Below are 15,856 nucleotides of genomic sequence, written 5' to 3' on the forward strand. Positions count from 1 at the left end.
TTGTTTATTAAAGTCCTGCTTTTGCGTCTTTCAGTGATCATTAAAAATATTAAAGCTGAATAGCTAGTAAGTGGCCCTTCTAATATCATGCTTACTGTTAAACCCATTTCTACGTAAGAAAGAACCTTGGTGACCACTGAAGTCCACGAACACCAGGAACCGTGAAAAGGATACATGACTGTACCACTCCGAACTTGAGTTGGGTGAAGAGTCGCACAAAAAAGTCCACAAAGAGACCCACCTGTGAAGAGCAAGCAATCTATCACACAGCCTTATTTCCAAGTGTAGTACAGGTGTGCTTCTCTTGAAGGCATCTCCTCCCCCACTGCATGTATGGAGGCTGCTCACCAGCCAGCAGCACGTGAATGCACAGCAGAAAAGCTCAGAAGGATGAGATCCCTTCTCCAGCCCGGTCCCACTGCCCCTCCAAAGAACAAAGGCAGAGGGTACAGCTAAGTTGAGTGAAGCAATGGAAAACAAAGAGGGAAGCAGGTGCAGAAAAAGATGTGAGACCAAGAAAGACTACTGACACAGGGGTGTCCAATCTTTTGGCTTCCCTGGACCACATTGGAAGAAGAATTGTCTTGGGCCACACATAAAATACACTAACAATAGCTGATGAGCTAAAAAAAGAAAATCTCAAAAAAATCTCATGTTTTAAAAAGGTGTGTGAATCTGTGTTGGGCCATGGGTTGGACAAGCTTGCTTTAAAACACAACATTCATTTAAGTGTATGTGCTTTTTGCATGTTCGTTATTAGCAGGTTCTGTAAGTCATTATTTTGACTTAAAATCATCTTTTTTTGAGATGGAGTCCTGCTATATTGCCCAGGCTGGCCTTGGGCCTTGAACTCCAGGGCTCAAGAAATCCTCCTGCCTCAGCCTCCCAAGCAACTGGGACTACAGGCACACCCCACTGTGCCAGGCTAGACTTATAACCATCTTATAGTGCATAGTTACTCTGGGTAGAGAAAACAACCAAATTCCAATATTCCGCTCTCCAAAGTGCTCAGGGCTTAAAGGAGAACTAGAAAGACTTCTAATTTTATTGATTCAGGATCAAAGGCTTCTTGCCTTTACTTCTGGCCTTCCCTCAAGCCAATGCCTGGAGGCTTTTTAATACCGAAGCCATAAGTGGCCACACATCAGCAGACAAGAGTTGGGAGTCCTATATCATAAAGGCAGGTCTGCCTTCCTAAAATACAAAGGTAGGAGGTAAAGTTGCTTCAGCTTGAGTAACCCTTATCTGAAATGCTTGGGACCAGAAGTGTTTCGGATTTCTGATTTTTTTTTTTTTAATATTTGCATTATACTGGTTAAACATCCCAAATCCAAAAATCTGAAATCCGAAATCTGAATGCACCAATGAGTATTTCCTCTGAGCATCGTGTTGGCATTCAAAAAGTTTTGGATTTTGCAGCATTTTGGATTTTCTGATAAGGGACACTTAACCTGTAGTACTGACAAGTGACAGCTCCAAAGAGTTTGATATAAAAGTAGCACAAACACTAACAACTAGAGGCCTAATGACTAGCTTATTATAGGGAAATCTGCAACCAGAAACATATACAGCAAAATAAATACCTTGAGATTTCTATTTTTTTTTTTTTTTTAAAGAGACAGGGTCTCCCTATGTTGCCCAGGCTGGTCTCAAACTCCTGGGCTCAAGCAGTCCTCCTGTCTCAGCCTCACAAAATGCTGGGATTATAGGTGTGAGCCACCGTGCCTGGCCCAACACCCTGAGATTTAAATAAAACAATAAATCAACCCAAGTTCCCCCAAAATGGTATCCATCAGAATGTCACTGAAGAGGTCTTCTGAGTGCCATTAGTCTTACCTAGTAAGACGTTCCTTTACTTGGGGATTTACTATAGTAAAAATTTGATGCACGCCATGAAAATAAAAATCGTGATTGGCCCCTGTGGCTACATTATACCAAACACATGTGTACATTTTCCAGGCATGTCATGTCAAATTAAGTAGGAGGCTTGTGGCCAGTTCCAAAGAAAGGTGGTAAACAGGCTGCTACTGAGAACAGATACCCTATCCCAACACTGTACTGACCGGAATCAGATTTGACATGGATCATTTTTACTGATGCTGATTTTTCCAGCTTCTCCTCTTCATATTTAACAATGTGAAGTCAGCAGTTCTGGTTCCAGACTTTTTGCTATCCTCATCTTTGGCCATGTTTCCAATCTTGCCCTGTCTGTGATTCACCTGTGAAGCTGCTGCCTCCACCAGCTCTGTTCATATGGGCATATCCCTTCACACACGGCTGCTGGCTCTGTCTTCCAGATAACGTTAACGGCAGGCAGGGAGGAGCCCAGGATAGCACCATGAACTCCCTGCATGAGATCAAGATCTGTGTTGTGCCATGCTGTTCACTGGCACACTGTGCTAAATGAAGGGCATGATATTCACAGTTCCGTACCCATGACTTTGCTTTTTCCCTAAAGAGTGATGTCATGCCTGCCTAGAGTCTTAACCACTCGGGAGGCTGAGGTAGGAGGATCACCTGAGCCCAGGAGGTCGAGGCTGCAGTGAACTATGATCACACCACTGTGCTCCAGCCAGGGTGACAAAGCGAGACTGTCTCTATTTAAATTTAAAAAAAAAAAAAAAAGTGACTTTAACATCCATTATTTACTCTACCCAATGTGTTCTCTACCCACTAGGGAGACATGTTATCTAGTTGATCAGGTAGATTACAGATTATGATCCATAATCGTATCATAAAAGATAACTCCTGCCCAAACCTTTGAGCGCTTCAAGAGCACCATCGTCATGTGTCTCGCTTTCATTTCACAAAGCAAAAACCAGGGAAGTATGAAAAACTGTGCCACGATTATTCATTTAAAAAAAAAGAAGGGAAAAAGAAAAGGTACTCTTGATTATAATGACAAGTGTTATAGTGTTATAATGTTATAAACGCTATAATGACAAATAACAATGTTATTCACCAGGCCAGGGCTTTCCCTGTGAGTCCCTCCAGCCCTCTGGCCCACCATCCCTCCAGGTCCTGCCTCCTCACCAGGCCAGTGCAGACTCCAATGGCAAACACCACCATCCACTTCACCGCCTCATACCTTCGACCTTTCTGTTAACACAGGAGAAGAATGATTCAGTTTACAGGGTTATGGTGGCAGATGGGAAGAAACATATCTTGGCCAATCAGTTTTAAGCTAAATTCCACGTGGAGAGCAGGCACAGTGAAGATGATGTTGGGATTTCAGGTGCTTTACAATGCAAAAATGATGGACTCCTTAATAGGCTGGGCAAGCTGCACCGACAGGGGGAACTCTGGTTGGCAGGATAAAGGCCTAGGGAATAAATGCCAACATAGGCTTACCTTGCAGATAGCATGGGTTTGGTTCCAGACCACCACAATAAAGCAAATATCACAATAAAGAGAGTCACATGAGTGTTTTGGTTTCCCAATGCATATAAAAGTGATGTTTACACTATATTGTGGTGTATTAAGTGTGCAATAGCATTATGCCTACAAAAATGTACATACCTTAATTAAAAAATACCTTATGGCTAAAAAATGCAAACAAAATGCATGCTATTGGAAAAATGGCACCTTGCTCAACACAGAGTTGCCACCAACCTCCAGTTTGTAAAAACTGCAGTATCTGCAAGGTGAAATAAAGCAAAGTGCATAAAGTGAGGTCTGCCTGTATCGCAGGAAAAGGTTCAAAAAACAAGGGGTAAAGATACTTACTGGGAACTTTAGAAGAGAAAAAAAATGCCATGTTAAGACTGATTTGATCCCCAGAGATGAAGAATTGTTAAGACTCACCTTATTATCCATGGTCTCCAAAACTTCCAGGTAAGGGTCATTGATACAGCGATCATAATCCAAACTCTGAAAAAGAGGCAAAGGTGAGTCAGAAAGTCACATCAGGTGAGAAGACCTGCAAAGGGACAAACCTCTGGGTTCCTGCTACTCAACATGTGGATAGGCAGAGCAATGGTACCTACAGCACCCAGGAGGAGCTGGTTCAAAATGCGGAATCTGGCCAGGCGCGGTGGCTCACGCCTATAATCCCAGCACTTTGGGAGGTCAAGGCAGGTGGATCACCTGAGGTCAGGAGTTTAAGACCAGTCTAGCCAACATGGTGAAACTCCATCTCTACTAAAAACACCGAATTAGCCGGGCGTGGTGGTGCGCACCTGTAGTTCCAGCTACTTGGGAGGCTGAGGCAGGAGAATCTCTGGAACCTGGGAGGCGGAGGTTGCAGTGAGCTGAGATCACACCACTGCACTCCAGCCTGGTGACAGAGCGAGACTCTGTCTCAAGAACAAACACAGAAACCAAATGCAGAATCTCAGACTTCCTGCAGCCCTAGGTGACTCAGACGCACATTACGATTTGAGCGGTGTTGCTTCAGGTTCACACTTCATGCTTTAGGATAAGTTTTAAATTACCTATTTTTAAACTTCCTGTTTTGGCAAAATATGTAAAGCCCTTTAGCTATCATGAGCTTTATGAAACTTACTCCATTAGATGTGAACAAAAGTTTCAGTTAGTCAGAACCAAATTAATTTAGAATGTCAATTAGTTATAATTATCTTTTGTAGTTAGTGTCTATGGAAATGAGGTTAGTCACAAGACAAACTAATATGGAAAGTATTTTTAAAAGTAACTTCAACTTTATGTTAGGAAGAGGCACAGACTCAGCGTGGCTCTCGGCTCCTAAAACTTCTACATCTAAAGCAGCATCCTTTACAACACGCATCACAGAACACAGAAATCCTGCAAGCAACCTGCAGGTATGCCACAGACATTTAGAGAAACGATTCAAAGGAAATCATTTTAGTTGTCTTGTTAGAGAAGCAGCAGTCTGGGCTGGGCGCAGTGGCTCACGCCTATAATCCCAGCACTTTGAGAGGCCGAGGCAGGAAGATCGCTTGAGGCCAGAACTTCGAGACTAGCCTGGGTAAGATGGTGAAACCCCATCTCTACTAAAAATACTAAAGTCAGCTGGGAGTGGTGGAGCACGCCTGTAAACCCAGCTACTCAGGAAGCTAGGGCAGGAGAGCTGCTTGAACCTGGGAGGCGGAGGATGCAGTGAGCCGAGATCATGCCACTGCACTCCAGCCTGGGCAACACAGCGAGACTCTTATCTTAAAAAAAAAAAAAAAAAGACGCAGCAGTTTGGCAACAAAGAAAAATGGTCGGCCATGAGCTCTCCTTCCTACAACCTGTTCCTACCCACATCAGCTGGACACTAGCTGGGTCGCAGCCACACTCCTGGACAACAGTTTCACGTCAGCCAAACACATGTGATGAATGACAATTTATTCTATCTATATATCTACCTATAGTCCAAATTCCTTTTTTATGAGTCCTGGAGTACCAACAGGTGACTGAGTAAATCACTTATACATCCAAATATAGAAGACTATACACCAATAAAATGATTATAGTTAAGTCTATATAGAAAGATATGGAAAATGTCTAAAAATTGTTTAGCAAAAGAGTAAGATGCAATTAAAAAATAAAAATAAAGCAGGATGGAGAATTAAAAGTATAATATCCTTTTTTGATTAAACAAAATTAGGATTATTTGCACATCAGCATTCATAATGGGAAAACATCCGTGAGGTAGTGCTTAAGAGGATATTTGTTTCTGGGTGTTGTCTGAAATTCTCATGGCACAAATGGTGTGCTTTTTTATATTTTAAAAAATGATCGGCTGGGCACAATGGCTCACGTCTATAATTCCAGCACTTTGGGAGGCCGAGATGGGTGGATCACTTGAGGCCAAGAGTTTGAGACCAGCCTGGCCAACATGGCGAAACCCCGCCTCAACCAAAAATACACAAATTAGCTAGGCGTGGTGGCACACACCTGTGATCCCAGCTACTAGGGTGGCTGAGGCAGGAGAATCGCTTGAACCCAGGAGGTGGAGGTTGCAGTGAGCTGAGATCGCGCCACTGCACTCCAGTCTAGGTGACACAGTGAGACTCTGTCTCAGAAAAAAAAATCTTTTTTACTGATCAGAAAACAAAAAAACACAGTGAGGAAAAATGTACTTTTAGAAACCAGACTCATCCATAAGTGATTAAACATATACGCACATACATATATATTGTAGCGGCCAATGGGAAAAGCTTCCCCTTTCACCCTCCGAAGATCTGCTGAAAGTGAACTGACAAAAGGCAGATTAATGGAAGTAAAGGCATCCAGACTTATTTAACATGCATTGCACAGGGGAACTGCAGAATGATTACCCAATAACCCCAGTGAGGTACAGATGCTTCTATACTCTTCTTCAGAAGGGAAGGGGAAATGGGGATGTGGGAGGAAATAATTCTTAGTGGGGAATGAATGGATCTGGGAGGCAGACATTATCTTGTGAAAGACTCTTTGGAAATTGAATGGGACAGTGAACAAACAGTGGTTTGGGACAGTTTGGCCGGGGTCTAGGTATATTGTTTGGTCTTCGGTCTCCTCTGTGAGATGAGTTTTAACATTCTCTGGTTAATGACATTTCAGGAAAGGGATCAAAGACAACTGTGTTCCTCTTTGGTAGGTCCAGTTTCTAGGTAGATAAGGGAACGGCAGAGAAGGGCCTCATCCTGTGCTTTGGGAGAGACAAAGTGTGAGGGTGAAGAAGGTCAGAGAGACACCCCCAGGCTGTTTCTTCAGTTCAGCAAATGATACTGTATTTCCAGTATCATTTTCTGAGCCCCAACAATACACATACACACAAACAGACTTTGTCTTTTTTCCTTTTTTTTTTTTTTTTTTTTTTGTTGAGCCGGGTATCTTTTGTTTGCTAATGAGATGAGTGGTGGCTGGGGGCCCTTAGATAGCTTCAGAAAAGAGGCTGGTCACCAGAAAGACAAAGGCAGGATTAGCGGGGTGGGAAACCCATCCCTCCAGGGAGGAGACTGAAGCTGAAGGTTAAGCTGATCACCAAGGGATGGTGACGTAATCAATGATGACTGCATAAAAAAGCTTCCATAAAACTCCAAAAGGACACGGTTCAGAGAGCTTCCAAATAGCTGACCATTTGGAGGTTCCAGGAGGGTACTTGTGCCTGGAGAGGGGATGGAAGCTCCGTGACCCCCTCCCACGTTCCTTGAATCTCTCCATCTGGCTATTCTTCTGTATCCTTTGTGATATCCTTTATTAATAAACTAGCAAACGTAAGTAGCGTTTCTGTGTTTTCTGACCTGCTCTAGCAAATTAACCAAACTGGAGGAGGGAGTCCTGTGAACCTTCAATTCACTGCCAATTGCTGAGAAATAACAGATGACAACCTACTACTTTCTTTCTTTTTTTTTTTTCTTTTTTTTTTTTTTTTTTTTGCCATGGGGTCTTTCTCTGTCACCCAGGCTGGAGTGCAGTGGTGCAATCTTGGTTCACTGCAACCTCCAACTTCTGGGCTTAAGCCATCCTCCCACCTCAGCCTCCTGAGTAACTGGGACTATAGGTGTGTACCACTATGTTCAGCTAATTTTTAAATTTTTGTGGAGATAGGGTTTCACCATGTTGCCCAGGCTGGTCTCAAACTCCTGGGCTCAAGCAACCTGCCTACCTTGGCCTCCCAAAGTGCTGGGATTATGGGCATGAGCCACCACGCACGGCCTGCCTACTACTTTTAACTAGCATCTGAAGTGGAAACAGTCTCGTGGGACACAGCCCTCAACCTGATCTGACGTCATCAGGTAGACAGTGTTGGCACTGAACTAGAGGATACCCAGCAGGTGTCTGCTGGAGACTGCTTGCTAGGTGTGTGGGGAAACAACCTCCACACTTGGGTGTCAGCAGTGTTGCGCGAGTGGTGCCTGAGAGCAGAGGAGAAACAATACTTGGTTTGTCCTTATCTCTTGCCTTCATCCCAAATATGTATGGAAATTACTGGTCAATTACTTGATTGATGGTTCTATCTAATAACTCTATGGTTCCATAAACATTTAGAAGGTTTTTAGATATCAGCCGGGCGCAGTGGCTCACGCCTGTAATCCCAGCACTTTGGGAGGCCGAGACGGGCGGATCACGAGGTCAGGAGATCGAGACCATCCTGGCTAACACGGTGAAACCCCGTCTCTACTAAAAATACAAAAAAAAAATTAGCCGGGCGTGGTGGTGCGTGCCTGTAGTCCCAGCTACTCGGAGGCTGAGGCAGGAGAATGGCGTGAACCCAGGAGGCGGAGCTTGCAGTGAGCCGAGATGGTGCCACTGCACTCCAGCCTGGGTGACAAAGCGAGACTCCGTCTCCAAAAAAAAAAAAAAAGGTTTTTAGATATCTAGAATAGGCAAATCTATAGACAGAAAGGAGATTAGTGGTTGCCTGGAGTCAGGGGCAAGGAGGACAGGCAGTGGCTGCTAATGAGTGCAGGGTTTCCTCTCGGGTGATGAAAATATTCTAAAACTGACTATAGGAATTAGCTGGGCGCGGCAGCTCACGCCTGTAATCCCAGCACTTTGGGAGGCCGAGGCGGGCGGATCACCTGAGGCCCACCTGAGGCCACGAGTTCGAGACCAGCCTGACCAACATGGAGAAGCCTCGTCTCTACTAAAAATACAAAATTAGCCGGGCATGGTGGCGGGCACCTGTAATCCCAGCTACTCGGGAGGCTGAGGCAGGAGAATCACTTGAACCCGGGCGGCAGAGGTTGCAGTGAGCTGAGATCACAACATTGCACTCCAGCCTGGGCAACAAGAGCGAAACTCCATCTCAAAAAATTAAAAATAAAAATTAAAAAATTGACTGTGGGAATAGTTGTACAACTCTGTAAATATACTAAGTTTTAAAACCCCATTGAACTGTACACTCTACATGGGTGAGCTGAATAGTATGCCGATTATAGTGCAATAAAACCGCCAGGAAGGGCATTTAGAAACAACCACAACACTAGAACACTAGAATCCCTTTTTTTTTTAGTCGGGGTCTCGCTCTGTCACCCAGGCTGGAGTGCAGTGGCGTGATCACAGCTCTCTGCAACCTCCATCTCCTGGGCTCAAACAATTCTCCTGCTTCGATCTCCCCAGTAGGTGGGACTACAGGCGCGCCACCATACCTGGCTAATTTTTTTGTATTTTTTGGTGAGACAGAGTCTCGCCATGTTGCCCAGGCTTGTCTGAAGTCCTGGGCTCAAGTGATGCACCTGCCTCAGCCTAAAGTATGGGGGTAACAGGCGTGAGCCACTGTACCCGGGCCCCTGCCAATTTTTAACAAAATTTTTTATAGGAACAAATTCTCACTTTGTTGCCTAGGCTGGTCTTGAACTCCTGGCTTTAAGCGATCCTCCTGCCTTGGCCTCCCAAAGTGCTGGGCGTATAGGTGTGAGCCACTGTGCCCGACCTTTCTTTTTTTTAAAATAAATTAGTTGAGTTTGGCACTTCGTAAATATATACCAATGGAATATATGACCTATTATTAAAACCAGATACTGTTACTTCTCCTTTGCTATGACTAACTTCTTTTTATTTCTGCAGTATATGTTGCTCTTTGGTTTAGGGGACTAACAACTTTTTTAGAAAATAAAATTTTATATGTGTCTTGCAGGGCTATTACAGGGGGTTATGAGCAAAATGGCACCTGGCCGGGAGGGAGGTGGGGCCTGAACCAGCCCCAATTCAACCAGGAAGGGGCATCTTAGTGTTCACACCAAAACCACCTTCAACTGGCTGTGAGCTAGGAGTGCTGCTATGGCCAGTGGGGGAGGCCTTTAATTCTAGGTCTTATGTCTGAGGGTGCCTCTTTCTAATTCAAAGGTATAATATAAATAGACTGTGTGACCTGCATGAAAACATTCCTGTTTGTAATGGCACATGTCACAGAAAGTTACTATTATTCAAACCACCTATAATGAGAATGGATGTCAAAATGGGATTCTAACATTTTGTAAGACCCCAAATTTATCAAATAAAGAGTCAAATATATGCAATGAACTCTTCCTGAGACAGGAAGGAGAAGGGGCACTTTTTAGAAAGTTATTCAACAGAAGGGTTTTCTAGTTGATTGACTATCAAAGAAGGTAGAGAAAAGCCTATAACCCCATTCATTAAAATATGACTATTAACACCTTACTAAATATCCTTCTACATCCTTACCCATGTTTTTTTTTTTTTTTTTTTTTTTTGAGACAGAGTCTGGCTCTGTCGCCCAGGCTGGAGTGCAGTGGCCGGATCTCAGCTCACTGCAAGCTCCACCTCCCGAGCTTACACCATTCTCCTACCTCAGCCTCCGGAGTAGCTGGGACTACAGGCGCCCGCCACGTCGCCCGGCTAGTTTTTTGTATTTTTTTTTAGTAGAGACGGGGTTTCAACGTGTTAGCCAGGATGGTCTCGATCTCCTGACCTCATGATCCGCCCATCTCGGCCTCCCAGAGTGCTGGGATTACAGGCTTGAGCCACCGCGCCCGGCCTATTACTCATGTTTTTTTTATTTTTTTTTTTTTTTTTTTTTTTTTTTTTTTTTTTTTTTATTTTTTTTTTTTGAGACGGAGTCTTGCTCTGTCACCCAGGCTGGAGTGAAGTGGCCGGATCTCAGCTCACTGCAAGCTCCGCCTCCCGGGTTTACGCCATTCTCCTGCCTCAGCCTCCCGAGTAGCTGGGACTACAGGCGCCCGCCACCGCGCCCGGCTAGTTTTTTGTATTTTTAGTAGAGACGGGGTTTCACCGTGTTAGCCAGGATGGTCTCGATCTCCTGACCTCGTGATCCGCCCGCCTCGGCCTCCCAAAGTGCTGGGATTACAGGCTTGAGCCACCGCGCCCGGCCTACTCATGTTTTTATGAACATGCTTTTAATACGTGTTTTAAGTAACAAAAATGCGATTCCACTAAATCAGCTATTTTAACCTGTCCCACTCACTCCCCTCTTCATTATACTTTGTGTGTCCAGTCAATTTATTTATGGATTACATAAAATCCAGACTTTTCTGATTAAGTGCCTGAATGAATTTGGTCTTACACCAAAGCAAATGTCTCAAGAAGCTCATTCTTGAAGATGGTTGAGAAATATGAATGACTAATATGAAAAGAACATTAACCCATGAAATGTACATGAATATGGCCAGGTGCAGTGGCTCACGCTTGTAATCCCAGCACTTGGAGGCTGATGTGGGTGGATCACCTGAGGTCAGGAGTTCAAGACCAGCCTGGTCAACATGGTGAAACCCCGTCTCTACTAAAAATACAAAAATTAAAAAAGAAAAAAATACAAAAATTAGCTAGGCATGGTGGCGTATGCATGTAGTCCCAGCTACTCGGGAGGCTGAGGTAGGAGAATAGCTTGAACTTGGGGGCGGGTGTAGAGGTTGCAGTGAGCCAAGACTGCACCACCGCATTCTAGCCTGGGCGTTCTGTCTCAAAGGACAACAAAAACAACAAAACTTGATATGAATATGCATATCAGCTGAAGGCAAGTGCATTACAAATGTAAGCGCAATTTAGTAGAAGGGGTGAGGGAGCCTGGGTGTCAATGGGGAAGCCTTGGTGAGCTCCTAGAAGTAGGATGAAGGCTGTGAGACAGTCTCAGTCCTGGTGATACAGTCAGGATGATGTAACAGGGTTCAGTGAGGGAGTGCAAGGTGACAGAACAATACAGAGTATCTTATACTAATTCCTGCAAACTTCTCCACTATGTGCAAGGAAACAAATACTTACGAAACAGAAGAAAACGGCCAGGCATGGTGGCTCATGCCTGTAATCCCAGCACTTTGGGAGGCCGAAGTGGGATCACCTGAGGTCAGGAGTTCGAGACCAACCTGGTAAACATGGTGAAATCCTATCTCTACTAAAAATACAAAAATTAGCTGGGTGTGGTGGTGGGCGCCTGTAATCCCAGCTACTCAGAAGGCTGGGGCAAAAGAACCCCTTGAACCTAGGGCGGGGCGGAGGTTGCAGGGAGCCGAGATTGAGCCATTGCACTCCAACCTGGGCACCAAGAGTGAGACTCCATCTCAAATTTTAAAAAAAGAAAAAAAAAAAAGAAATAGAAGAAAACACAGCAGTGGATACACTGCTTTTTGGTTCATTCAAAGTGGTCCCATCAGAGTAGCATATTAAACTATACGAAAGGGTCCAAATGGCAAAATCCAGACAGTAGAAAATCCCAGGGTCCTAATTATGTTGTCAAATAACTTACAAAAAAAAAAAAAAAAAGATGAAGAAGAACCTACAGATTAAAAGAGATTTAACAGATCTATCAAACAAATAAAAAAGGACCTTTTTTGGAACCTGATACAAACAAAGTTAAAATACATATGACATTTATGAGAAAACTGGAAAATCTGGACAGTAGATATTTGATATCAAGAAATTGCTAATTTTTTAGATGTGGTAATAGTATTGAGTTATGCTTTTTAAAAGTCTTTATCCGGCCGGGCGCGGTGGCTCAAGCCTGTAATCCCAGCACTTTGGGAGGCCGAGGCGGGCGGATCACGAGGTCAGGAGATCGAGACCATCCTGGCTAACACGGTGAAACCCCGTCTCTACTAAAAATACAAAAAGAAACTAGCCGGGCGAGGTGGCGGGCGCCTGTAGTCCCAGCTACTCCGGAGGCTGAGGCAGGAGAATGGCGTGAACCCGGGAGGCGGAGCTTGCAGTGAGCCGAGATCGCGCCACTGCACTCCAGTCTGGGCGACAGAGCGAGACTCCGTCTCAAAAAAAAAAAAAAAAAAAAAAAAAAGAAATATTAAAAAGTCTTTATCCATTAAGAGATGCACATTGAATTATGGGTGAAATAATATGATGTACAGAATTTCTTTCAAAATAACATGGGAAGGGCAGCCAGGTATGGTAGATCATGACTGTAATCCCAGAACTTTGGGAGGTTGACATGGGAGGATCGCTGGTGTCAAGGAGTTTGAGACCAGCCTGGGCAACATAGGGAGACTGTCTCTACTTTAAAATACACACACACAATTAAAAAATAATACTAATATGAGAATGGAGAAGTAGATAATGAAAGCACAGACAAAAGAAGACAGGGCTTGAGTTAAATCACTGTGGAAGCTGTGTGATGAGGACAAGGGGTTTCAACAGATTATTGTTTTTGCATATAGTTGAAATCCTTCATAATAAAAATTTAAAAAAAGTGCTACACCACAAATCCTAATGTTGACGCTAAATTCTAAGGCAAACGTAAGATGAAATATTGAAAAGAAAGTTAGCTTGGGAATGTTTTTGTCTAGCATATTAATTTTTTTAAGTCCATATGACTCTTTATTTTTTTTTGAGACAGAGTTTTGCTCTGTCGCTCAGGCTGGAGTGCAGTGGCGCAATCTCGGCTCACTGCAATCTCCGCCTCCCGGGTTCAAGGGATTCTCTCACCTCAGCCTCCCGAGTAGCTGGGATTACCAGCTTATGTCGCCGCGCCCAGCTAATTTTTGTACTTTTAGTAGAGATGGGGTTTTGCCATGTTTGCCAGGCTGTTCCTGACCTCAGGTGATCCACCACCTCGGTCTCCCAAAGTGCTGGGATTACAGGCATGAGCCACCACGCCCAGCCCCATATGACATTTTTAAAACACACTAGATATATACATGATTAATTCCAAGAAGTGGAAGAAATTAAAGATGGACAGGAAAGGATAGATGGATAGATGGATGTTCACCACTATGCAGTTCGTGATACAAAAAAGTTGGAAGAAACCCAAGACAGAGTAAATACATTGTGGCACAATAAAATACTATTCCTGTTTAAAAAGAGATTGTGGGCCAGGCATGGTGGCTCACAACTGTAATCCCAGCACTTTGGGAGGTTGAGGCGGGCAGATTAGGAGTGTGAGACCAGCCTGACCAACATGGTGAAACCCCGACTCTACTAAAAATACAAAAAATAGCTGGGCGTGGTGGCATGCGCCTGTAATCCCAGCTACTCAGGAGGCTGAGGCAGGAGAATCACTTGAACCCAGGAGGCGGAGGTTGCAGTGAGCGGAGATTGTGCCACTGCACTACAGCCTGGAAGAGTGAGACTCTGTCTCAAAAAAAAAAAAAATTAATTGGTTGTGGAAAATTACCTAGTGATACAAAAAGTATAATAAAGGTGGTGAGTGGGACAGGTTAAAATAGATGATTTAGTGGAATCTCATTTTTGTTACTTAAAAAAAGCATGTATCATATATATAAAAGCATGGGTAAGGATGTAGAAAGATACTTAGTAAGGTGTTAATAGTCATCTTTTAATGAATGGGGTTATTGGCTTTTGTCTACCTTCTTTAAGTATACAGTTTAAGAATTTAATGATAAAAAGTCACACATGTTGTTTCCCCCCGGAAGTGTTGGTTTTACTAAAAACACACCCTCTAAGAATCCCATAGATGAAAGTTGGAACTTCAATCAAGAACATGTCAGAGACAAGCTGCTTGAGCAAGAAAATATCTGAAAAGCAAGCTCTCCTAGAAGAGAAGCAAGGCCTCCTTAACAGTTTATGAGCACACACCTGTTAGGAGCACATACTGCCAGTGCCTTTCACTCTAGGTCTCTCTGTAAGCTGTAAAAGCAAACAGTTTAATGGCAAATACATACTCTATCCAGATTAAGGTGCCACAGATTTATAAACGTGTAAAAACACTAGACTTTGTTTTGGGGTTAAGGTGAGAAAAGGGCTTGCTAAACAGTCTCTTTCCCAGAAGCAAGTTTTCTTACTCACTCACTCCCTGGGACAGAAGGTCAAACAGCATCTCTGGTTGGAATCATAATGTTTCGGCCTGAAGTGACCAGGCCACTCACTACTTTAGTTACCCAAGCAGTATCAAAGGAGCTCACCTCATAGTCTTTCCTTGGAAGAATCTCATCCTCCTCCTCCTGTGTTTCTCCAAGGATGGTCTAGAAAAACAGATCCGCAGAGGGAGCCCTTTTTAGTGGTTAAGAGTGGAAGGAGGTAGAAGTATTTACTGAAATCAGTGGCTAGCTTCCACATCACCTGGAGCCATTATCAAATAGGAATCAGCCCTTAAAAAAAACCTTTCGGAGGTGAGGGACCATGTGGGTGAGATCTACAGCCATCGGCTGAGCTCTTCATTTCCACTCATAGAGTCTCCAAATAACCACCCTCCTCCTCAGGACACCTCAAAGATGTCCAATGCCAGCTGAAGAGGGGAGTAAAAATTCAGGTTCCATTTGACAATGTGACGTATCTGAAATCAGAAAGGACTTGTCAACTCTGGGAACACAACTCGGGTTTTCCCAGGACGCTTTGCAAGGGGAAGCTGGACTGTCAGTGACCCAGAAAGGGTGAGGGATAGAGTAAGAAAGAACTGGGGAAGCTAAAACAGCCGCATGATAAGCACAAAGTCCTGTGAGGAAGCTCATTCTGAAAACGCTTGTTTCATTCCAAACTCTTTTCAGATGGAAATAAAAGGAAACATGGGTGGGATTTACTGGAGCTGGCCTGGATTCTCCCTCAGATTCCAGGAGCGGTTATGAGAAAAGACCCCAGACTTAGGCACATGAAGCAGGGTAGACGCTTCGAGAGCCGGGACTGCGGTCCCCAGACCCCACCGGCTGCCACCTGCAGGCCCAGATTGGCCCGGCCCCACCCCCGGCAACGCCTCTCGCAGTCCCTTAGCAACCGCCCCCTCCCCAGCCCGGCTCCGCCCGCTCCTTACCAGCTCCTCGGGGGTGCGGGTCTCACGCTCACCGCAGCAGCAGCACCACCTGCAACAGCAGCACAGAGACCCCCTGCACCCCGCCATCTTCCTCCTTTACTGCCACTCTGGACCCCTCTACCACCCCCTCCCACCCAGGATCTGCGCCTCACGTGACTGGTCCCGGGACGGTCACGTGGCCCTCTCGAGCTCTGGGACTGAGAACGGGAGTGGCTGCAGACGGGTGGGGCGACGGCTCGCGTCACATGACGGTAAAGACACGGCCTCCAAAGAGACCCG

The 15,856-nt window shown here is 44.6% G+C and overlaps 1 protein-coding gene across 4 annotated transcripts in view; it reads right to left on the reverse strand.

Annotated features, from left to right (window-relative positions):
• The window catches only part of CLCN6 (chloride voltage-gated channel 6), a 39,139-nt gene extending 23,443 nt beyond the window's left edge, over positions 1-15,696 (reverse strand). For 2 of the 4 annotated variants that reach the window (XR_001448083.3, XM_077994126.1), the window contains exons 1-5: positions 15,578-15,696; positions 14,736-14,795; positions 3,805-3,870; positions 3,034-3,099; positions 175-241 (exon numbers count right to left, since the gene is read on the reverse strand). Coding sequence is in view for 3 of the 4 variants with exons in the window: in XM_077994126.1 (XP_077850252.1) it covers positions 175-241; positions 3,034-3,099; positions 3,805-3,870; positions 14,736-14,795; positions 15,578-15,664 (346 nt within the window). In the remaining variant the exon portion in view is untranslated. 4 annotated transcript variants of the gene reach the window in all.
• Between the last annotated feature and the right edge of the window lie 160 nt (positions 15,697-15,856).

Source organism: Macaca mulatta, chromosome 1 (assembly GCF_049350105.2).
Source record: "Macaca mulatta isolate MMU2019108-1 chromosome 1, T2T-MMU8v2.0, whole genome shotgun sequence".
Classification (NCBI taxonomy): Eukaryota; Metazoa; Chordata; class Mammalia; order Primates; family Cercopithecidae; genus Macaca; species Macaca mulatta.